The sequence below is a fragment of the Scleropages formosus genome, chromosome 24, assembly GCF_900964775.1.
Source record: "Scleropages formosus chromosome 24, fSclFor1.1, whole genome shotgun sequence".
NCBI classification, from domain to species: domain Eukaryota; kingdom Metazoa; phylum Chordata; class Actinopteri; order Osteoglossiformes; family Osteoglossidae; genus Scleropages; species Scleropages formosus.
The window spans coordinates 6,843,082-6,869,196 of NC_041829.1; the positions used below are offsets into that span (position 1 = coordinate 6,843,082).

The window sequence follows — 26,115 nt, forward strand, 5'->3', positions numbered from 1 at the left end:
TTATTTCCCCCGCAAAGGCAGCCCCAGGACACAGTACCCTGTGAGCAGGCGAGCAAGCGGAATCTGAGCGGAATCAGCCGGCCCACCCAAACCCCACTCCCACACGTGAATGCGGCGTGGTGCTGGCCAGGGCAGCGGGAGAGAGAGAGAGAGAGAGAGAGAGAGAGAGAGAGAGGTGGAGTCGACCTGGTTCCTATTGTCAGGCTACATGGACAGCGAAGGGAGGGACAGAGGAAGGGAGGGCTCAGAAAAAAACCTGTCCATTGGATCGTCTGTCATCCCTCTGCCCACAGCACGGCTCAGTCCTACGCCCTCTTTCTCTGTCTCTCTCTCGCTCGCTCGCTCATTCGCTCGCTCGCTCACTCACTCACTCTCCCTCCCTTCCTCCCTGCATGGTGAGGCAGGGCTCAGTCTAGTGGAGTTGAGGACGGGATCACATGCCGCCGGTGGCTGTTAAACTCCGGCACAGGAGAAGACCCCGTGCAGACGAAGGCAAAACGGGCTCTGGTGTGGGGACCCTCATTAGCCCACTCTCCATAGCAACCACCCCCAAAGCCCCAGAGCCACCTACAGGTTTACCGTGTGCTGACCTCCGCGATCATTTATCCATGTCGTTCCAAGTTGTCATGCCGCTGACTCCCCTGCCAGGAGCAATGTGAGCACGGCCCCGGAGAGCAGCCTCCTCCTCTGGCCGACATCTGTATCCGAGGCCCCCCATCACCTGTCAACCCCCCCCCCCCCCCCCCGCAGGCTCCGGGATCCTGACTTCTGTGGGGACCGCCGTCGTGGGTCCACATTTTCCTCCGGGGGGGACTGAAGGACTGCGCTTCCTGGCGGCCGGACCATGGACTATCTCCTGGGGATTGTACTGCTGTGGTGGGGGGCATCCCTGCCGGCAAGCGCGAGCGCGGTCCCTCAGCAGGCGAAGCGCAACGTCCCCAGGCTCAAGCTCTCCTACAAGGGTAAGTGATCACCGCTCATTGCTCTTGGTCCATCTCTGCTCCGAGTGTCCCTCCAGTCCAGAGTTCTTACAGCGTTATCACAGGGTTTAATATTTCCGTTGTGAAATCATGCCATTGCATATGAGAATCGGTAATATCGCTGAAATAAATCAGGTACTCCTGTGCGGCTCCATTCACCTTTGCATTTTCCAACAGCATCCCCTGATTGTTCTACGTATTTAAACATGCGTGTAGTATAGCGTGTAAATATAGATGGGTATACACTGCATGTGTCTGCACTGTTGGGTTTAGTGTGTATTTTTAATGGAATATATCTATATACAAACATTAAATGCAATAAACATCTAAACTGAAACATATATGTTCAGATATGTAAAAGGGGGATGAACTTTAAAGTTGCTTGTGTGGACTCTACCTTTGCCTTACTATGGTAAATGCTCCCTTTCATGACAAAATCTAAAATGCTCCTGCTTTCAGGCACAGACAGATAGGATATTTGTGAACTTGTATTAAAATGTTCTGGTCTGAATATAAAGGACCAGCACTTTTGAATATATGTACTTTTTCCCCACACATTTCTGGAAATAGTGCATGTTTTATTTTCAAACTAAAATTTGTCTGTGTCTATATTTTCTTAAAGTGAAGGTTAGAAAGCTGCTGCTTTATTTTTTGCCCCCAGCAAGGATGAGAGTTTGAGCATTTTTTTCCTCTTCTTTTTAAGAAATGAGAGCTTTCCATGAACCAAATATGCATGTTTTTCAGCTTAATTACAGTGATTCTGCTGATACCATTATGGTAATATGCGACTTTTAAAGGCACACTACATGTGCTGATAGTTTAAATCTATTCAGAGAGATCAGAAATGCAGTGAGTCACTGTGGCAGAGACAATATAATTACACATGTCAAAAAATGAAGATGCTTCGTTGGTGACTTTTTTAAGAACACGTTTTGTGGTGATGGTGTATGGTTTTTTTTTTTTTTTAATGTCCCTGTCTTGGATGTAACGCCAGTGTTAAATTTAGAGGAGGAAGCCTGCTGTTGTTCTACACTGAATCATCTTGAGAGAAGTGTTTTTGATGTGGTTAATATAAAATCACAAGGCTTCACTGACAGCTTTATGCAAATTAGTGCTGCATACTCGTTCTTCTCGGCTGGCTGTTAAAAGTTTGCTTGACGGGCATCTAGTGGAATAATCTGCGGAGTCCCCAGCTATGCTCTGTCAAGGTAAAGGGCTTTGCGATGTGCATTTGCCCAACTTGTTTCCTGGCAGCAGAAACAGTCAAAGAAACAGAGGTTCAACACAAAATCTGGCAGAAAGTTTATATGTAGATGTCTAAGGAAACAGACCCGCTCCAGAACCGGTGTTGTGCTGTTACTGATTTTCCTCAGCCGACTTTGGACATCAGCTTGATTAACTCTGACTTTGTGTTTTTTTTTTTTTTTTTTTTTTTTTTTTTTTAATATCAAGTACAAATATAGCCTGTTAGCAATTCTTTGTTCAGGGAAAACTTCCTCTGAGATGGTTTGCTGTCCCAATTTTTTTTTTAATTAAATATAACCTCTTAGAGTTTTGGACCTGGAATATGGAATATGAGTCGTGGTATAATTTCTCATACATATACACTCATAGTTTCATATGCCAATTTTAATATTAGCTTGCATCTGTTGTAATAATTGTTTCTTAATGATGACATTGTGGATGTAACATGCAGCCGTTTGATGTAAGCGGTATTGTGGGTTCCGATCAGCTGTAACGCCCACTGAAGCTATGCAGAAAGTGAGCTTTAGTTACTGTCAGACTGAAAAAAAGGAGACTGAAGAATATCATTTCCTGGACAAGTGTTTGTCACTGTCACTCTATAGGCCAATTGTACTGTGGTATTTTCAACGATGTCATAGATTGACTCATTCTGTCATAGGAAGGGGCGAATTAGAAGAAGTTGGGTGTTGCTGTATGTACACTTCTGCAGTCTTCTGGAATTCATTGGGCATGATTGACGACAGCATGGACACACACACACACACACACACACACATCGTGGGAGTCTGCCTGTATCTCCTGGATATGTCAGAATACCTGAGATTAATGGACATATGAGAGCTCCACTTTGTGTGATAAGGATGCATCCTGCAGCTCTGACATTTTCATGCAGATCATGGGGCCTTTTCCCTGCACGTCCTGATGGATATAGCGAGGAAGGAGAGTCAGCAAACGCTAACTCGGCAGAATATGTGGGAACCCAGTGGGAATTTCGTGGAAGTTATGAAGGAACTCGGAGAAAACTGAAAACCGAGTGGGAGCTCTGTAGAGCCTCAGTTACAGAAACCTGTAAGCTAGGAATTGCGAAGTTGACTGCGTGCACGTGTGTGTGTGTGTGTGTGTGTGTGTGTGTGTGTGTGTGTGTGTGTGTGTGAGAGAGAGTCACGCAGTTATTACAGACTGTACTGTAATGCAGATGAGCACTCACACAAGCGCAATGTTATTCAACACACTGCTCCTTTATGATACCAAAGGATCAGTCCTATGAGTCCTGTGTTCTGAATGTCTTTAAAGATGGGAATATTTTACAGAAGATCGCCGTTGTTTAAGCAAGACACAGAACAGAATTGCAGCATGAAACGTCTTTCAAGAAAATATATACAAATACCATTTTTTTAACATCATATATAAAATGATTGGGCGAAGGTTAGTAGAATTTATTGTCGAGTAGTTTCGCAATGTTGTGAGAAAAAGATGATCCTGAGAAAAGACTGACCCCTTCAGGTGACAAAAAGCCCGGGGAGGAAATCATTCGCACAGGAACAATACAGGCTCTGATGCTGCTTTCAAAAAAAATCACAACTTTAAAGCGCTTGTTAAACAACATGCTAATTGTATTCTTAGGGATAATTACTGGCCACTTGGCCTTATTTTACTTTTGCCTTAAAATCTAAAGCAAGATAGTGTTTATTTGCATGGGTGGACCTGTAAAACAGACTCTTAGGGCAGCGGAATCCGCAATAAATCTTTCAAAATAGACACACTGTACACGAACCGCACTGTACACAGTCTGGAGCTGTCCTATAATAAGTTTACATTCTCATGAATTTCCACTTGGACACATTCCAGCGACAAGGCGGAAATGGGTAATGACAAGGTGTGCTCAGTTATTGCAGCCCGAATGCTGTTCGCCTCCGTTTGATCGTCTCTCTTTGCGGAATCCTTCTTAGCAAACCAGAAACCGCGTTCTTTAACTGCAGTGTTCAGCGCTGCTCCATAACGGGGATGCCTTGCCAAGGGACACAACCATTCGAAAAAAATAAATAAAAATAATTAGGAGATTTAGCCCCGTCGATGGAGTAACTTTCCATGTCACTTATCAGATCTGACCCTTTGCTCGTTTTTAATCAGACTCAACACGGAGCAATTCCTCATTCTGGGTGTGAACTTTTAAAAGCACGGACGTATGCTTGAGCAGGTATTGCAAAGAGCGTGTGGAAGGAGGGAAATGCAGAGTCTTTTGTTCAATGATATGTTTGTGTCTTCATGGTACTACGTGGACGTGGACTCCAGTGCCGAGGAACTTCTCCGGCCGGTGAACCCTTTGTCCGTGAGGTGTCTGAAGTCACTTTGCTTCATTGGTCATTATGAGCTAATTATAGAGGGCCTCCGTTTCCTACAATGGTCTATATTTGTAAACTTGTACGCTGTGACAGCGGATGGATTTAGGAGCTTTGGTCCCACAGATCACAGTGGATGTGCTAAGACAACAAACAGGTCTCGTAACTCTAAGCTCTTCAGCAGCTTGTAATCTCTCCATTCGTCGCATTCGACTCCCATTAAAAATCCTTTGCTTAATGCAGTTAATAGCTGTCATGCTTTATCTGAAATCTGTGCAATAAAACCAACAAATGATGGATTCTATCTTGTAAGTATGGTAGATGCTTAAAAACTGATTAAAAACAATATCAAAATCAATGTTTAGATCAACTATAAACACAGTTCAGTGTCATGTACACGCCCACAACTCAATCAACATCTCCTGACTCCAGTTCAGCACCTACCCTTCAGAAGACACTCCCCAACTCCCAGACCTTTGCGGAATCTCGTCAGGGCCAACTGCCCTTTCCCGTGACACTTCGTTCACAAGCATCGCTAGCTCTTCGTTCACGTCCTCCGGTAGTTGACTCTTCGCTTCGTTTCCCATCCACGGATCCTCGTTCCTGTCCTGTTCGCCATTCGACCGACTCTTCGCTAAGTCCCCTGACCTCGTCCATGGATCTTCGCTCTGACCCTGACCGCCTATTGACCGACCCTTCACCTGTCCCCGACACCGAGAACTCGCGTCATCCCTCGTCTCCGGACGAACGAGGGCACACTTTGGTCCAGCCGTCCCAGGCCCCTATGTTTCGCGTGACATTCAGAAAGAAACTTACCATGGAGGCGACACCACCCATGAAGGATAGTCCTCTGCCCTGTTCACCAGGTGCTGCCAGTCACCTTACCTACCTTTCTCGACATGAAAGGTAAGAGTACAAATACTGGCGGGCAACCAGGAGTTTTGAACAAAAGCACACAATAACACACCCCAGTAACACAACCATCATTAACACTACAAACATGAGCGCAACACAGCATAACATTTCTTGGACACAATCAAAACAACAAGAAAAAACTGTTTATTTCTCCTCTGTTGTGGCATGTAGCGGAACTGTGGAAATGTGTTTTAACAAAAAAGAAAAAGGGTCAACTTGAAAAAACAAGCAATTATTGTCAAAACTGGAGCTTGAATATTGATTTATCTTAATAAAACGATAACAAACATCTGGGACCCAAGCTTTTAAAATATAAATACATTTCCTTCATTATTTGTCATATATCATTTATACATTTAGAAAAATATGGTGCTGAACCAAAATGTAAAACTTTTAAATCTAGAAATATCTAGATGACTGTTGGTGTATTTCCTCTTTGTCAAGACTGCCTGAGATCAATAAATATGTTTTAAACCCAGCAAGGACCACCTCTGTGGTGATGCTGCAAACAGCCTCAGTCCACCACACTCTCTCTGTGCACCGTGGTGAGGAGGGCGGGGTTTCCAAGCCGCAGGAGCACCCTGTGCTCACCATGGGACTCACCAGCCTGATTCCTGCGGTTGAACCCAAACCCTTCTGTTTAAGCCCAGGAGATGCAATAATTCTTGTTTTAGTACTGTTGTTACAAATGATAATACCTTTATCAAACATAGATATAGTAATACACACACACACATTTTCTGAACCGCTTGTCCCATATGGGGTCGCGGGGAACCGGAGCCTACCCGGCAACACAGGGCGTAAGGCTGGAGGGGGAGGGGACACACCCAGGACGGGACACCAGTCCGTCTCAAGGCACCCCAAGTGGGACTCGAACCCCAGACACACTGGAGAGCAGGACCTGGTCCAACCCACTGCACCACTGCACCCCCCTAGATATAGTAATAGATACATTAAAAATAATTTTTAAAAAATTTAAATTATTTACATTAACGTTTTTACTATTATGTGTTTTTTATGTTCTTTTATTTGCAGTTTCAAAGGGCTGAAACTTTACGGGTCTAATTTTGGCCCAGGTTTGAAAAAAGGCCACGCAAGGGGTTTAAATCTCTGGGTAATTCACATGTGGCCTCTTGACTGAAACTGGAAACCAAACATGAAGTTGGAAGCAGCGTTTGTAGGCCACAGGAAGCAGGGTATTTGCATCGGCGCTCGTGAAAGACCCCCGACCCCCCTTCTCCTACTGCAAACGCACGGACGCACACACTAAACCCGAAAACACCACCCGTGGAGAGCACCCAGAAATGTCTGGCATCCTTTTGCCCAGGATGGGGGGGTGAGGGATGGGGAATGAGGGTACTAGTTTACTGATCCAGAAGGCCATTGGTGCCAGGGGTCCTGGGACACGGAGAAAGAGAACTTGGCCACATGTGATAAAGAAACAAGGCAGTGTATTGAGACAGCATCCGCATACAGTGCAGCAGGAAAAGAAAATACGATGGATGGATGGATGGATGGATGGATGGATGGATGGATGGACCGATGGATGGATGGACGGATGGACGGATGGATGGATGGATGGAACTTTATTAATCCCAGAGAGAAATTCTCTTTGGTTGCAACAGCATACAGTACACAACATATGTACACACCAACATACATGCACTGGAAACAACAGGGACGAATAAGCGGAGATGTTACATGAATGAACAACTTAGATAAACAAGTGTATTTACACCAGAGAAGACTGCTTAGAGAAGCGTGATGACATTTGTTGGTACCCCTTTAGACTTCCGTGACTAGTTGTCTTCCAGGTGTTCTTCCACAAGGTTCCCTTATTTCACGTGATGCCCGGAGCTAAGGTTTCATGTTTTAAGAATGCTCTGAAAAATTATCGTAGTTTGTGTAAAATGTCAAACCCAGAGCTTAAAGTTTAACGGGAATGTCCGGGACAGGTCGTTTGCTTAAATTTTTGTCGTCCGACAAATAGGATCATTACTATGCCTGTCTGAGAGACAGATCAATGATAAATTTAGGTAAAATATTACATTCCGTGCAAAATGGTGATCTACATCATATTGAAGAAGCTGTGTGATGTCATATATTGTGTTATTTGCCTTTTCAATTTCTCACAAGAAAGAGAGCAAAATTGTCCAAAATAACGTGAAACAGCCCCAGTGTCTTGCTACAGTATTTTGGGCAATTTCCTCATGTCGGAGGGTCTTTACTACACTTCCTCTCACGTGATACCCTTTGGATAGCTTTGATTAGAATTTCAGCAGTATTTTAAACACAGACATCTGCTTATTTTTTCCTTTCTGATATGTTCCGCAAGTACACAATGTGGTGGAACCGGTAAAATGTATAATAGAGAACCAAACACAAAAAGTATAAACTAATACTTCTGAGAAGTGTTTTTTTCTTTCCAGCTTGTAGCCTAGTGGTTAAAGCTGCTGCCTTTGGACCAAAAGTCGTAGGTTCGATTCCCACCTCTAGCTGTATTACCCCTGAGCAAGGTACTTACCCTAAATTGCTCCAGTAAAATTACCGAGCTGTATAAATAGATAATAACTGTAGGTGACTAATTATTGTAAGTCACTTTGGAGAGGAGCATCAGCTAAATGAATAAAAATGAATGTATGTACTCCCCGCCTCTATGTGGAAGCATATGATTCTTTGGATTTACCAGCTGGGCGGTTCTGTTCACATGCCGATAGTCCATTCCTCTCCGGCCGCACGATGTAATTTAGCCCTGCCACAGACTCTAGAAGACAATTTGCTCAGGCCTCAATGGCATGTTGATTTTGGTTCACGACACTTGACACGTGACACAGTGCTCATGTCTTATCCTGTGGGTGCCGCAGGGATACACTGAACACAGCGAGAGATCCCAAGGGTCAGGATCTGATCTGTCAGGGGAACCTTCCAACACAGGCACGCTAGGGCAGCAGTGAGATCGCCTGGTATTGAGTCTCTCCAAAAGAGCTAGAGATCCATCAGAAATGGCACCGGGCTGCTGCTAGGACGGACATGGGGCTCCGCAGAACATTTTCCATACTGATGTCCTTCAAAGCTACTTAAAATTGAATTACCTGTTTATGCAGGTGGACAATTTTTTCTGTGTAAATTCAGAGTAAGTGCCTTCATCATAGGGACTGCAGCAGGAGGTGGGATCAAAACTGTGTGCTTCAGGTGCAGGGAAGCAGCTCTAACCACTGTGCCACCTGCTTAAGAAAATTAGCATGTGAAGGACCACAGCAGTGACCATCCCAGTTCCATTTGTAACAGCAGGAAGTGCTGGGAACTTTCTGGTATTTGTGGTACGGCACGATGTTGCGCTGAGGTTTGACCCATAATGAGCAACCATGCCGTGGGCCTTGCTGCGGTGGAACAATCAGCACTTATGGGAGGGGGGGTGTTATTTTTACCAGACTCCAATGGGGCCACTTCAGCCCAGCTATCTGGACTCCACAAGCTCACATTCATTGTAATTGAGGAGATCCAGTAGGCTGGGTGAGGGGCCGGTGGGGTGATGGTGTAGAGGAGTGGAAAGAGGGAGAGGAGAGGAGACCAGGGGACAAACTGAGAGGAAGTGACACTGACAGAGGCAGGAAGAGGGGGAGGGTGGGAGGAGCTCCGCAGTACAGCCGAAAGTAACGCAAGGACACTTGGAAGTAGATAAAGAGAGCGGTTGACAGTTGGGGCACCTGATGATTGTCAGCATCTGTGCTTGGACCAGGTCTCAGTCAGGTAACGTTCAGCTGTTCTGCCAAGCCCACCTCCGAGTTCATGAGCTCGAGTCATTTTTTACCATTACCTGCTCCGCAAAGTCAGGGCGACATTCGTTCTGCCTCCTGTCCTTCGCACTGCGGACGCATGTGGATTTATAGCCCAGTCGTGCGCGTCCTGCGCCGCTGATTTAACGGTAATGGAAAGCGGAGCCATAACACTGTGCGCGTGACAGGGGCATTTTACATTTCTCCTGTCCCAGCAGGTTTTCCACTCATCCAATTTTGGAGCATATCAGGAAGACAAATAGAAGTACATGTCTGGATTTAAAATATCCTTGTATATCCTTGTATGGGGATCTCGGGATAGGAAGCGTGCTTACAAAAAGGCTTAAACGTGAAGAAATCACCCAAATTAGCAAGACATCGGATTGTTGCGCTCCGCCCCGCGTTTCTAAATATTATAAATTATTGCTCAGCTGTCCATCGGACAGATATCAGAACAATTGTACGTGTTCAGCTAAATAAAAGCAAATAATCTGTCCCGGACAGTTAGAGAACAGCAGACTGTTGAGAAGCCCTCACTGTGATCGCTCACCCCTGAGCTACACGTCCCGAGTGATACTTAAGGTCGTCTCTGAAACAGACCCATAATATTCAGCATGGCTTTGAAGTGGTTGCATGCATGATGGGAAAGAGGAGACATCTCTTGGGGTGATGCAGAATGTCCTTTTGCGGCGGTACCCTTCCCTTTCTATTTGGGGCAGCACGTGGTGGTGTGGTTACAGTTGCTGCCTCTGGCCCCAGAGGTTAAAGGCGCGAGTCCCACATCCTGCTGTAGCTCGCACCCTCAACTGCTCCAGGAGGAATTATCCAACTGTTTATACTAGTGAGTCACTTTGGAGAAAAAAGTGTCGAATGACCCAGATGTTGAACCGCTGCCACCCACAATGTGCAGGCAAAATCCCGTGCTGATTTTCCATACTGATTTCAATAGAATATGTTAAAAGGTGACACCTAAACCTTTATTGTTCTTCCGTTATAGTTCCCGCGGTATGTCGTACGGGCAGAAAAGCGATTCGAGCTGCTGCTTTCAGATCCGAAGGTTGCAGGTTCAAATCCAAGTAATGGCTCTAGTGCTCCTGAGAAAGGTGCTTACCATTAATTGCTCCAGTAAATGTAGAAATGAGTCAATCACTCTAAATAGCTAAATGTTGTGAGCTGCTTTGGAGAAAAGGAAATTGAAGAAAAAAAAAAAGAAAAACAAAGTAAATGTAGAGTAAAGCGTCCCGTTCCGCAACCTGACCAGTGAACGTGAAAACACAGTATGCTGCTGTGTACATTCCTGACCAGCCCCGTGAAAAGTGGGAAGCTGGCACAAACATGTCCTATGTTGCTCTGGAGGGTGGGATGGAGGGGCAGCAAGAATAATAGCTCCTGCTGTTGCCCTTAACTTTCTGTAAACGAGGTGTATCTTCAATGGTTGGTCCGAAGCACCCGCCTTACATGAAACTGGTACGTTTACCGTGTCTAAATGGCATTTATTAGCAACACCTTTCATTCAGACGTTCACTTCACATTAAATGGTGACTCATCAGGGTAAAAATACTCATTTTATTAACACCATTTTGGTGTCTTTACACAGCTGTGTTTAGATGGCCCATTTACAACTTCAGGCGTGCTTTCCTTATCTCGCACCCCCCGCTCCTCAAGACACACACACTCACACACACTCTCAAAGGCAGAACAGTAGCAGCAGGAGCACTTCTGAAAAGGTCGTTGGGTTGTCCAGTTTTTTTTTTTTTTTTGAAACCTGCCAGCAGACTGAGGAATGATTTATCTCTCTTGACTCAAAGACCTTCATCTGTGACCCCAGCTTTAGCAAGGTAGACCACGGTTTTGCGAGCGAATGGCTCTGGCGCGCACGTAGTGCGAACGCAGACCGAGCAGTGTCCGTTTTGCATCTTTTATTAATGGCAGTGATCGTAAATAACAGCGCTTTACAGAAGGGTGAAGGGCATTCTTTTATATGATGGGCTGTTAAAGTCTGTTATTCCTTTCCTTGAGTAGGTCAAAAGAGTGCACTTCATTTCGAATGTGTTTTTCAATCGACAGCCAGTTACTTAGCATGATTCAATATTTTGCTAAGCTATGGAGTGCACAGATTGCATTCATAGAGCAGCTGGAGTGGGTTGTGTAAGCAGTACTTAGCATTTCAAAGCATGGGCCCAGCTGTAGCCCATACAGCCATAGCTTCTCTAACACTGGGGTCCGAGGTGGGGGTCCCACTAGTAATGAAGTCCTCCTTGACCTCTGTATGCATTACCCAGATTTTAATTTAGTTTTATTTTTCTCTTATGTACATTTTGTTGGCAGCAAATAGCGTGCTCTATGACCCATATATGTATATTCATGCATGCTCACCATTATGGCTTTACCTCAAAGTGAGACAAAACATGGCGCTAAGGATCATTGTGGCTAATTAATTGCTGTTAGGCGGAGCGGGCCACTTGGCAGGTATTTGTCACACTGTGATTGACAGTACGTTCAGCTGATTCCGGAGCTTTGCGTTTATCGGTTAAAAAGACCCCATATCTGAGCAGAGGTTCAATGAGCTCTCGCCCAGCAGGTATGGCCCATTCTTTCTGAACCCTAGTGTTCCTCTCTTCAATAAGAGGTTCGGTGCTTGTGGATGGAGGCAGATTAGGGATGTTGTATGGCGTGGACCCAATCACAGGCTTCAGTGACACATGTATTCAACTAATGGTGACTGAGAGCATAGTTTTATTAAGGCTTTCTTCATCTGCAGCAGCTTTGGGTAGGCAACGGAAACTACTCAAGGCACAAAGGAAACAAACTAATTTTTTATGTACTTACATTCAGGGATCTCTGCACGTGGTATGGAGCCTTATAAGAATTTTTAAGGAATTTTTCCCCCACATTTTGAGAATAAATATAAAGACAGCTGGGGTTCTGTTTCATTGGGCATTTTACATGAGCCTGGCCATTGATTAATAACAATGGATTGGGTGAAAAAAATATGGTTTTGCCAGTGAGTCTTATGGGATAGTGGGATCCTTATATAGCTCATCAATGTGACATGACATCTATAAGTGGACCTATGAGTATGCTGACACTTGAAAGATGCGGCATGATTTAGGCCACACCGTCACCTTTTTTATACTTGCAATAAACACTGCAAGGTCCAGTTGGCTCATATCTCCATGGAGTTCGCTGTATTCTCGTCACACGGCTTTGTTTTGTCGTTTTTATACTTCGCTGTCCATTTGTTACCCTGCAGGGAAGTCATCTGACTATAATGCAAATATTGTGTAGACCTGTGCTCCTAGGGCATGTGATGTTGCTCCAGTGTGAGGGACACGCTTCCAGTAACAGCACTTATTGAAGTCTTTGTGTTAGAGAATTCAATGGGGGGGGAGTCTTTTACCTCTTCGGTGGATTTTTGTTTTAAGGGGTTTGGTCGTTTCGGTCCAACAGTAATCTGTCGCATAGGGTGTAGTTCCTGCTCTCAAAAAATCTGGGCAGCTTTCCTCCTGAAATGGAAGTAATATTTCTTAAGCTCTGCTGTCAACAGTAGTCACAGGCCTATGAAGTGGAAATGTATTTGTCATTAATCACTGTCTTAAACATGCCAGATATCTACTGACGTCAAATCACAGCAGTGCACTTTTTCTGAATATTCAAGCGATGCATGTTGTTTGATGTAAAAGAGGAGAGAAATAGATTAATAAATTACAGCTGTCAACCTGTTTATATTCAGAAAAAGAGTAAGGATAGTCCCAATACACGACTCTAACATGGACCAAATACTGCTTATAACGGAACAGCATATATGAGTGCAATTTTTTTTCCCAGAACAAATATGGAAAATGCTATTAATGTGGACCAGGGTGACATAATTAAAGGACTGAAATGCATGCAGACTTATTCAGCACTTCATTTTTTTCTTGGGAGCATCTTAGATCCTCCTTTTTCAACTTAAAGATACACTGATTAATACATGATAAAGGCAAGTAAATATGTTTGGGTTGTACTTTTTAAGTCCACATTGACAAAAACACTGGTAGTAAAGATTGAACTGATCCTCTGTAGTGAGGGACAATTATCTTACCTTTCCTCTCTAATGATTACTCCATTCCATAGATGTCTATCCTTATTGTCCATCCATGGGTAAAATTTCTGACACTGGGTCTACATCAACAGTGTTTTTTTCCATTATTATGGGAAAAAAGGCCTGTTACACATTGTTTAGATAAAAATCACACTTTTACAGTCTCTGTTAGGATCATAAACTGCAGACCCCCAGTATATCATAACCTGGCTTTCTCTGAAGTTCATATTCATATGGATCATCGTGGCAGAAATCGGTATTGTAAATTCTTATTCATAATGAAAACGTGTTTCTCATTACTGAGGACAGGACTAAAAAGTTTGTGTGTGTGTGTGTGTGTGTGTGTGTGTGTAAGGGAGGGAGGATCGAAGTGACAATGTATGTGAATGCACAGTCCTTTACAAGGTAAAAGAATTAGACAAAATATTATGTGCTGATTTTTTACTGCCAAAAGTGTTTGCATGACAGATACAGGTAATCAAAACTGAGGTTTTTTGCATGATAATGTCAATGTGATCGATATCTATTTGCAGTATATTGAGCTGCGGATTTGTTTGCCTGTGAATTGAAAGAGAAAAAAAAAAGAGAAGAAGCGCCATAGTTTACATTTGCTGCTGAGGAAAGAATCCCTCGTTTGGTCACATTAGAGAGCTGTGTGCTGCAGGACATGGTGCCAAATGGTGGGTCGGACGGGCTCTGGGGGGGAATCTATCGTAACAAGGAGCAGACGGCAGGCCCCGGCCTCCTCTCGCCCTTCTATCATCTCCCAAGAACTGACATATAAACACTGTTCAAATGAGCGTGCATTTTTCTCCTCTGAAAAATTCATTAGGTGTTCCAGTGTTTACCCAAAGACGAGGACTGATGAGGTCCAGAACCACGCGAGCCCCCCGCCAGCTCATCCAGTCGGGTGATTCTTATCGAATTACGAGGGCGCGATTGGGTCGATCGCCGCCCTGATAACGCAGCCTGTTCTGTGGAAATGGAATCAAAAAAACAAAGTAAACTCAACTGGATGGACATGGAAATCCCACCTGCCACCGAGCCTGGCTTGACACGTTGCAGCAGCTCCGAGCTGCAGTAAAAACGGCTTTATGGGACAAATGGTTTACACGACTAACATCGTCCAAGTGTGCGTTTCAAAGATGCAGTTTTAGTGCATAACCAAAGTTAAAGTGTTGCTGTAATGCCTTTCTCTCTTTTGTTACATAGCTAGTGTTAGTTCACACCAATCTCCAGGTGGTCCTCGATGTACAACAGAATTCTCTTCTGACATCATTGGTCAAAAAAAAATCCCATTACGTTGTATTATGGGAATCACAAAGATACATAAGCAGTTAACACACGTGAAGGTAACGTTGTGTAATCATGTTGGAAAAAATACTAATATACTGTACTTACATTGTTATTCTATAATATTTTCATGCTGCACTATTACTTTCATTTCTAAATGTGTGGAAATGTATTTGTATTTATTTAGCTTTTTTCTGCACCACCAGAACACTCATGTTTGCACTTGCTAGTCATTGTTAAATAAATAAATTAATTATAACTTGACAGGAATCACAAATGAAACATTTTGTAAATATAAGTTTTTCTTTTAAAACCGTGCAAATAAAACACAGCAACTAATACACACACTGACTGAGACCCAAAGAATAAGAAATATGATTCCTTGCAAATTAACTGCCAGCCGATGTTATCATACAGCAGATGGAGCGGTCGGCATTAGATATTACAATCAAATGTCGATACTATAATATAACACTACGAATAGGACAACCTTCGTAACTCCAGCTTGTTGTAAGTCATGTATGTCATTAGCGGAGGACCACCTGTAAATGGTAGCTTGGCTCGTGGTGTGGAGCCGTAGTCACGTAAAGTTCCCAATTTTGTTCTTGCGCCTGTGTTCCAACACAGCCCCTTTCTTTCTGGAGCAATTGGGTCCCAGGAGACTTTGTCTCGTGGCATGTAGGGTTTTGGGTGAATGATATGTGTTGACATGGGGCGACAAGGGAGAAGACTCTGGCTTGTAGAAGAACCGCGAAACTTACTGTAGGTCACTTATGATCGGACCTCGGATAAGATCTGCCTTTGAAACCCCCTTCGGTATCCTCTGTCCGCTAAGAACAACACTGATATGAGAATAATGTTGACGTTTGGACCTAAAAACAGAGCCATTTACAGAAGCCTGGGAGCCAGAGACTTTGTTTTTCCGTAGCCTCATTTTCCACAATATCAACTTTTGTCCTCCCTTGGAGAGAGGAAAACACAGCAGTTGAAACTGCTGCAGTAATTCGTTGAAGATCTGCAAAAACTCGCCGATTAAGGAGCCTTTTTGTAAACTGCGGTACGTTTGCTATAACAAAAAAATCCTGAATCTAAATAAGTTTTTATTTGTTTGAACGTTCTGCCCCGTGGTTTGTTAAACGTGCCTTACAGAACCGTCGTGAAATCCAGATTTCAGTTTAGTTTATTTTTCCTATACCGTGAGCTGCTCTTCAGCTTCCCTTGAAACAACAGCCTTTCCTGTCTGGATTACACTTTTTCGTACCTTTCTGCCATAGCCAGTTTATACACCCTTGCTCTTCTGGCCAGGCCAGTGATAAACAGGACATAAATATGATATGATAAAACAGAATGTTCTCCATTTGTTTAGCAGCCTTGACTACCACAAAGTTTGCCTCCACTGCAGAACCGGAAAAGGGTTCATTTGACATTGGAGCATTAAAAATAAACACAAGGAATAAGTGTGTCGTTGTCATCTCAGAGCGGACCACATCTGGCGGACACTGGGAGGAAGTAAATCTGAGCTTGGTTTTGGCTCCACTTTAGATGTACTCGTTCAGGGATGACTGAAGGCTCCTGCGTCAAACTCATGTGACCATCCGAACCGCAAATGAATAACCCTTGTTTCAGTTACTCCACGTTCTCTGCTAAGGCTCCCGTTTCCACCCCCGATAGAAAAAAACCATGCAGTTCATGGCAAACATGCCATAACTGTGTAAGAGACAGTTATTTGGGCATTTGAGCATGAAAGTCATCTTTAGTTTTGTGGTTCCTCATAAATGCCGTGTTTGCCCTTCATCCCACCAGGCAGAAAGGAAGGCAATGGTCATTTAAGCTCCCGGATGGATTTACTGATGATTCCATCGGTCTTAATTTTGGCGGGGAAAGATTTTTTGAGAAATGATATGTTGATATTCTCCTAGCCCTTTGGCGTCTTGTAGCTCAACATTCCATCATGTCTTAAGCTCCATGCTTCCCGCTCCATACGGCTGCACTCTCATGGGTCACGTGCATCTTGGCAGCTTTATCGAACGGGAAGACGGCGTTTGACCGGCTGCTGCGTTTGAGTGATGCGATACACACCCTTCCCTCGCAGCTATCTGGCACCTGTATCCCTTACTAACAGTCCTTTCAGACCTCCAGCATGTGTGTTTAATTTCCCCCTTTGGAAAATGTTGACTATGCCTCATTGTTAATGACAAATTAAATAGCTGGATTTTTGTAGATACTGTTGCATACACTAAAGGTATGCCGTTTTACCCTCAGACTGAACTCAACTGTCATGGGATTTGACATTTTCTATGAAATGTGGGTAATGTTTTCATATAGTGCATTGTGAGACATTTCATCTGATATATTGTATAGACAGATGTTCTCAGTCCTTATTCACACGGGACTGACTGACCTGCTTTTTTCCTCATTTACCATTGTGACCAGTTCTTTCCACCCTGGTAAATTAACTTATATTGAAATAGAAGCAACTTTAAATACACTTTTAAATTGAATTATTGTTCCTATACCCAGCTTTTTTGTTCCAGTTGGCTGAGCAATTTTTATGAACCAATATGCACTTTCTTTTTACATCCCTTTCAAAACAATAAAAATGAAGGACGAACTAATAACGCGAAAAGATTTTAAAGGATCTGAAATATTTGTAATGTGTCTATTATGTCATTATTCCACGTAAAAGCTCCATCGTGATGTTATTTGGTCCAGCCATGAAATTATAATGCTTGTCTTCATCTTCGTGCTTTTTTTCCGATTTCGATGCATGTTACAGATCATATTTAATTGTGCTGTTTTGCATTATCGCTTTGTGTTGCCTGTCATCTACAGCAATGCGTTCGGAAGCTTCTGGGCAACCAGCTTTACTTATTAAAATTTCAGAGAGGCCATTCAAACTCAGAGATGAATAAGCTGCCAGACTTAAAAAGCAGCCCCCCCATCCCGCCCTCCTGTGCGAGCCGTGAGTTGGGCCTTTTCATCTTGAACACAATGCATTTTGGTTGGCAATTCATAAATTAAACATAACATTGTCCTCTTCTGTCTCATTTTCAAACAAAAACGGGCCGATAAAAAGGAGTATCCTCCATATCTAGCTGCGTATGAATGATGTCACTAATTACATGGTCGAGCACTTTTTCATTCACGTTGGCCCGTGCTGGTTATCGCGTTTCGGCTGCTCGGGGGACACACTTGACAGCTCCGCGTGACATTTCGAATTGCATACAACGCAACAACAACTCGAGATAGAATGGGTTTATTTATGAGTGGCGGCTGCCGAGCTTTTCCTTTGTTTTGGACCGTGTCTTTGTTTGATTGGCATCGAGCAGCCCAGGCAGTCGGTTGGGAATAAAGACATGTGAAGTGGTTAAGGTCATCCCGCCGGACGCGATTGTCGCCGGCAGACACCGCACGCTGTGCTTAACATAAACAAGTAGCATTAGGCCCAAATGTGGTATCTAAGACACCGCAATCACCGCAGTGTTTTTTTCTCTAACCTTCCAGTGCTGGATGTATCAGACGACACTCGGAGCCACTCAGTGTAACAGACAGCAGATATGTCTGTTCAGGGAAACTATTTCACTGGTATGGGATGAAGGATCAGGGCTGGGGGGTCTGCAGGTTGGGGGCTGGGGGGTTGCGATCCTGGGTAGCGAGCCCACAGGCCACATACTCGTGTTCAGAGCTGTGGTGAGAGGCCCCTAATTCAGCATGGCAGGTGACGCTGGGGATCGGGAGCCACAGATGTGTCTGCAGTTTCCTCAGTGCTGGAGCCATTACTCACCTCGCTAATATATTTTTTTTTAAAAAAAGAAAAAAAAAGGGTAACGCGGCTGGGCCAGCGCTTGAGGAGCTGCAGTGATACACCTCAGGAAGGCACCTTCCCGTATCTGTCGCCTGTTTACTCTTTTGGGGCTTCATCCTTTAATGTTCCTTTTCCTTCCCAGCTGCCGGTGCTGACAATTGCCTGTTTTCCATTCCTTTGCAGAGATGTTGGACTCCAACAATCTAATTACCTTTAATGGTCTAGCTAACAGCTCGAGCTATCACACCTTCCTTCTGGACGAAGAGAAGGGCAGACTGCTGGTGGGAGCCAAGGATCACATATTCTCCTTTAATCTCGTCAACATTAACAAGGACTACCTGAAGGTAACCCTCTCTAGGCAATCTCTATATAAAAGAAGTGCATGTGGAGAATGTAGAAAAAAGGAAAAGATGGAAGAAAAGTCCGTGTTCACAGTTTTTTAGGGGTCTGGCATTTTTATAAATGAAATTTTGGTTTTTTTATATATAAATTTTAAATGCAGCACTCTGCTCTTTGTTCAGTATTCATTACCTGGAAGCAGGCCCCATGAAATTGTCATTACAACAATAATAAACATCCCAAATACAGGAAATGAAACTGAAAGTGCTTTTGCTGTTTTGAGTTCCCACACGTGTATTATTAGGTAGTCGCTGCTTGTCATAACGGAAGATGTCGTGACAGGACCTGGGGGTTCCGTTCCGTTTAGCTTTCCTGATTTAAAAAAAAAAACACAGTTTCCAAAGTCAATCAGAAGAGTATGTGTGAAAGTCACAACAAATACCTAAACAAACAAACAAGTGCAAATAAATTAGTTATAAATAAAAAAATCAGGACTGATTGTTAGCAGCTGAATATGTCTGTGTATAAAGTATATGTGTGTGTGCGTATATATAAATACATGTGCACACACATACAAATAATGAAGCAAATACAATAATACATACAGTATATAATAAAGTTGCCATGGTCTTCTTGGGCATGTTTACATATTTGCACACATCTGAATAGCTCATCAGTGGTCACCTCAAACTTCAGCCTACTGTATGTGCAAAGACATTTTTTACACAAATTGTGATTACTGTAATTTATGTTAGGATTGCATAATCTATTGTCCTGGAATTGTTATATCAGATCCCTCTAAACGTGTTTCAATCCATCGTATGACTACAGCTGTTTTCAGTCTGCATGCTCTCCCATAATTGAAATTTAATTTGGACAACATGTTCACTTTTCTGCCAATTGAAAGTATGAATATTTATCGAGTTCTGGGAAAGATTATGTCATATTGTTCTTTTTCATTCAATTATTGTGGTCAACGCTTAACAAATTTATATGATTTCTGCTGCTTTATCAGGGGAACATAAGCCAAGTGTAGGCTACATCACCATCTATCTTAAAGCCTAACATTTTATGTATGTTCTCATTGTAACAAATCAATATTTACTGATGTATAACTGTGCATCTGGTTTGGACCCCCCCCCCCCCACATGAATCTTTATAAGATCTCTTGATCAGAATATGGGCTTTATAAACAGCACTGGGACTTTTTTAATGATGTCCCAGGGTGGGACACCACAATCTAGCCCTGGTTCTGCCTGACCCCCACGGTGTTGCAGAGCAATGATGGCAGCATGTCTTTTTCCAGAAGACATGATAACAGAGCTATGTGGAAGGCTCACCAAAGGGTCACTTCCCAGAATTATTTAAGTAGACAACATTACATGTGAAAAATTCATAGAGTGGGACTGACACTCCACACAGCTGATGCATGTATTGTATAAGATACTGTACAGACGTCTCACACCAGAACTATGCACCAGAACCTGCATTGGAAGATTGCAGCTGGGCAGTTTTGAAAGAAAATCCCTGCATTACTGACCCATGCGTGAGACATTACGTTGTCTTACTGGCTTTTACCTGTCTTTACTGATGCTCACCAGTTTCATTGACATTGGTAGCCTTTCTAATATTGGCCAATCTGCAAAACAGGGAAGCAGGGACTCAACTTAACAATCCATATCCAAACTCGAATGGACATTAAGATACCGCTGTTACCATTCAGCTCCTAAGCTAATTAAATGCGGCAGCGCCGGTTTATTTTAAACCCTTCTGCTGTTTCCGTGCCTGTGTCCATTTTAATGCTGGCAAGTGATCGTACCGTACTATTTCCTCTGATTGTGAATTTTTTTATTATATATTCATTTAACATATGGTCTTTACTACTTGTGACATTTTTCGGTACGTTTCTTAAGGATCCTCCACCACATCAAAGTCCTTGTGTGTGCAAACATACTTGGCCATTAGTTACCTTATTGACCCTAGCCTGTCTTGCTGACCCTGGATTTTCCTATAAATTTACATTTATTCACTGCGATTCATGTTATCTAGAACTTTAGCCTGTGTGACGCCGGCCATCCAGACAAAGAAAGTCAACTGTTGAAGTTGGCGTGGTTACTGTGGTAAAAACAGGCTGCTGTTAGGAAGCTACAGTAAGTTGCACAAGGCTTTCCCATTTGGCTTCCATTTCCACGATTATATCCGTGGCTCCTTTTATCAGAGTGAGGGATTTGAGTCTTCCTGGATTTGATTACACTGACTTCCTTTCAGTACAGTGACCAATACTGTCCATCATTTCATTATTCAGCCTGGAGCTGCATAAAAGACCTTGTTTGATCTGATTGTGTAAGTGCTTCAAATTATTCTCCCCGGGCAGGAAACCTTTGATTTATTAAATTGTTCTTTTATAACTCAATGTCAAATGTATTGAATTTGGAAGGTCCTCATATCAGTATTACTTTTAATAAAGGAAAAATCCCAGCAACATTTTTAGTATTTCGGCTTCTAGGTGTACGACAAAGAAGTGGTCATGAAGCTGATGAATTAGCAGGAATATAATTTTCCGATCAGAATGTGATGGGATTGGCACCATAAACGTTACAGTATCTCAAATAAAGCCTTCCCATCTGGTAAGGTTGTTGATGTTGGTGTATTTCAGGGCAGCATGTGGTGTAGTGGTTAGCACCATCACCTTGTAATCAAAGCCCCCAGGTTCAAATCCCACCTCTTGCTTGAGTCCCCTTGATCAAGGTACTTACCCTGAATTTATACAGTGGAAATTGCCCATCTGTATAAATGGGAAAATATTTGCAAGCAGCTTAGTACAGAAACCTTCAGGTCACTTTAATCTAATTTAAATGAATTAAATCTGCAAAATTTAATTTAAATGAATTTGAAAAAAAAACCTTCTTTATTTGGATGACTCATTTCCCCAAACCAACTTACAAAGTATCCATGTTCGATATTTCAGGCAAAATCTGCCATGTGATATATGTTTTTTCTCTCCTTTTGGGTCAGCGGCAATCTCCAGCGATGCAAGATAGGCATCGGGCTCGGTCGGCAGCTTGCCATGTTATAAGTTTGAGTCTTTCGCTGCTTTTTCGTTCTTTTAGATTGTGTGGCCCGCTGCTCCTTCAAAGCGTGACGAATGCAAGTGGGCAGGAAAAGACCTCCTGGTAAGTACCATGTTAGACCTGGCCTCAGAGCACTCCTCCGTTTTCTCGAGGCACATAGTGACAGCCGCCATAATAAAAAGCATCATTATGACTATATTTGGGAAAACTGCTGAATACATTTGAGTGCAAACAATAATGCAAGCATCACTTACTAAATGTAGCCTAGAAGACAAATTCTTTTAAACACCCTCCCTTCCTTGGGAGTCTTTTAAAATTCCTCTTGTATTTATAAAGCAGATTTTCAGCATGCGCTCCAGCAGCACTGAAAGTTTGTACTACTGATGAAGCACTTCAGTCACTGAGAGGCTTATATAGCTGTCTTGTGCTGCTTTACGCAAAGACAAGGAGATACCAGAAATGATAAATGAGCCCTTGGCGTTGTTTAGCCAAGATCAGCCAATGTGTGGCACTTTTTCTGAGACAGCGAATGCCCGAAAATGGCTTGCGCAAATATTTATAATTCCCAAGATCTTGCGGGGTTTTTTTGTGTTGAATTTGGGCCGGAGTCACATAATGGTTCCTCCACGTCTACTGAGCGCAAAATAACGCGTGACTTCATCATGAGATGTATGAGTGAACGGCACATCGGGATACCTAATAAGCAAGCTCGAAAATAGGCCTTCCAAAGGCATCTTTACCATGGTTTATAGGAGCGCTATGATGTATTCCAGACACAGACTGTGTGGGGTATTTTACAGATGACATAGACAGCAGCTGAAAGTGCTTTTTTCTGTCGGCTGGGACATGCAAGTGTCCCCAAAGACTGGATTTCTGTCTTTTGTCTGAATGAGCTTCAAACAGCAGAGTCAAAACTATTTTCATTAATCATAAGATTTGTTTCATACACATCTGAAGGGTTTTTTTTTTTAATTTCTCTAACAGCAATTTCTGCAATATGAATGTTCGTTGGTCTTACCAGATCTTACCAAATATATTTTCAGTGATTTACTGCCTTACAATGTCTGGATTCTGCAACCTGTGTAGTGTTATCTATATCCAGTAAAACGTTTACAGTTTTAGAAAGATTTGGAAAATGATCATTTTAATAATCGTAAAATAATTTTACTGGAAGCACCACACTATATGTAGCTGTCCAATTTGTATTCTTACGCGAAACATCTCCAAAGTTGCTAAATCAGTTTGTAGTGAGTACATTGCTAGGAAAGCAGGTGGCATTGTGCTTTAGACCATCATCTTGCTGGTTGAAAGGCCACAGTCCAACTCCCTGCTCCTGCTGTAATATCCTTTGGTAATGCACTTAGTCTAAATGGATACCAAAGGAATAACCTGCTTTATAAATAGGTAAATCATTGTAAAATTGGTAAGTGACCTAGGACAAGAGTGTCAGCAAAATGAAGGCTGATAACAATCCTGGAAGTGATTAAACATTTTTTATCCTTTATTGCGGTACAATTCGCACTCGCACTGATCCGGAGTTTAGCCTGGAGTCAGTCGTAGGGTGTGAGGTACAGGCTCTAAGGCACCAAGGCTACCTGCTGCATCACCACCCCCCCGTGCCTCCAACATTATTTATTCATTTAAATATTTCTAGAAAAAAATTAATGATCACTGAATAAATTGGTAATCATATTTTTCCTCTAAAATAACAAATAAAAGAACATACTTCCCCCAAAAATTACAACAGTAGATTTATCATAAAAGGATTGCATTTGCATGAATATATATACCCAACATGAATCTGTTTCAGTGCTTATCCACTTGAAGATCAGTGTATAAATAATACAAAAGCATTGCCCCATCACCTTATAAATTCATCAAGATGATGCCTTGGGCCGAGTAATGAAATATGAAACAACAAAAAGAGGTTCTGCCTTGTTGAGTTCACTGGAGGAACACGTGGCTCTACCGATTTCCAGGAGGGGTCGTTTCAGCTACGGGGGTGTGTGGCAGCGCAGCGGGTTTGGCCAAGTCCTGCTCTCTGGTGGGTCTGGGGTTCAAGTCCCGCTTGGGGTGCCTCGCGATGGACTGGCATCCCATCCTGGGTGTGTCCCCTTCCCCTCCAGTCTTGTGCCCTGTGTTGTCTGGTTAGGCTCCGGTTTGCCGCGACCCCACTTGGGACAAGCAATTTCAGACAGTGTGTGTGATAGTTTCAGCTACTGTGCCATACTGTTACTGTTCTATAAACATTCAGCAGCTGAATGTTAAGCGGTCTTCCTTATAGAATGGGAGATTCAGTAAATATTGAAACGGAACAATGACATGTTTCAGCCCTCTGTAATTAAATGAAATAATGAAATTAAATAAAAAAAAAAAGTCAAGCTCAAATAAATAAACAAATAATAGCAGAAAGATTATACAGATAAAACATAATTACAGATATAGAAGGACTTAGCACTTTCTGTCCATAAATCATTTTATTTGATATTTTATTCTTTTATGTATCTCTTCTATGCACTATTTTAGAGGTAAAGCAATATCTCGGTCCCGTTTTCCAGACCGTCCCACTGAAGTACCCGATGCCATGATATGTGAATGTAATACTGCGACAGGTCAGGTACCAGTTCAAGAGATATATATCCCCGAACGATTCCCAGCCGCGAAGGTCATTAATCACTGCAGAGATCAATTGTGTCCTTCACCAGGGAACAACTTGGAGTGAAAGATTCCTCCTCACTACATTGCGCCGCAGTCCCAGCAATACCAGGAGATTGTGCAGTCCCATGTGTACTGCAGGGTGCAGTACTGCAAATCGCAAACCCTAACTGCGTATGACATGCGGTCCCGGACACTCGCCTGCCCGCTCCGCTCCCGAGCACCCGCTTCGTTCCGTGTTTACGGTCTGGAGACACCGAGCGGCCTCTCAAAGGCAGGCGCCGATGTTTCAGTAGCAACAGCTGGGATGTGAAGTCCAGTGAGGCGCAGGCAGCTGGCCTGTGTTCCTTCCTCACGTCCTGTAAAAACTGAATACATGTTTTAGGAAGATGGCTTAAATTGAAAAATGCTCTTGCCAGCCTTGGTCTGATCAGCTTTAGAAGGGTTTGCATATTTGTGTTAAATTTCAAATGTGTCATCGACCAACAGGGGGTTCTGCAGGATACTCACAAAGGGCAGAAGGTACACCTAGGTGTCCTAGGCATCCAAGGGGCTTTGTGGCTGTGCGGAGAATTTGGAAAGCTGAGTCTCTGTCACTCGAGCCAAGGTGGTCACTCAGCGGGCAGGGCAGTGTGAAACCCAGGCTCCTGTACGCACCGGACCAAAATCATTCCAGAAACTGTAGGTACGCTACAGTTCAGTGCAAGTTGCTTTTCTATGGCGCTCGGTCCTTAAGACAGACTGAGTGTGTTCACACGTGAGCGTAGGATACATTAATGAGTACAATTAATATAATAGGAGCAAAGCAAAACAAGTGATAATAAGGGATTAAGTATAGTCTTACCCCACCTTACTAGAGTAATTCACTCTATCCCTTCATAAGGTGAATGCTGATAAATTGAACGTTCAATTATTATGAGTTTCAATAATAAATGTCTCCCTGACACCCATTTACACTGAAATATGACCAGATCCCATTCAAATGAACACTATTACTGTAACAGGAGTTAGCTGATGCTTTTCTCCAAAGTGACTTACAGTGTTGGTCTACCTACAATTATTTACCCATTGATGTAACTGGCTAAGGGGGTTCGGTGGCACGGCAGGTTTGACCGGGTCACGCTCTCTGGTGGGTCTGGGGTTCGAGTCCCCCTTAATGTGCCGTGCGACGGACTGGCGTCCTGTCTTGGGTGTGTCCTCTACCCCTCCAGCCTTGCGCCCTGTGCTTCTGGGTCAAGCTCCAGTTCGCTGCAACCCCGCTTGGGATAAGCAGTTTCAAAAATGTGTGTGTGCAGGGGATAATGTTACTAGAGCAATTTTAGGATAAGTCCCTTGCATAGGGGTACTACAGCCAGAGGTGGGGATTGAGCCAGTGCCCTTTGGGTCCAAAGGCAACAGCTCGAACCACTACGCTACCCCCTGTCCCGCTGTTTCTTTTCAATATTTGCTGTATAATTTTATATCACTGTAAACTAACAGAACAGTAACGATGATAGAAATCAATGAAAACAATGTTAATTCGGTGCTCGTAAATGCAAAGAAATGCCCCGTAAGCATGGACGGGCCTGTGGGACCCTAAGAGAATGAAGCAGCACTCATTGAAGAACAGCGTG

General features: G+C 43.2%; 1 protein-coding gene across 1 annotated transcript in view; it reads left to right on the forward strand.

The window, feature by feature from the left end:
* Positions 1 to 756: 756 nt before the first annotated feature.
* LOC108936519 (semaphorin-3A-like) overlaps positions 757 to 26,115 on the forward strand; it is a 47,524-nt gene continuing 22,165 nt past the window's right edge. Inside the window, exons 1-3 of the mRNA XM_018755927.2 lie at positions 757 to 962; positions 18,621 to 18,781; positions 21,887 to 21,949. Coding sequence (XP_018611443.1) covers positions 845 to 962; positions 18,621 to 18,781; positions 21,887 to 21,949 — 342 coding nt within the window. The 5' untranslated portion in view covers positions 757 to 844. The remainder of the gene's footprint in view (positions 963 to 18,620; positions 18,782 to 21,886; positions 21,950 to 26,115) is intronic.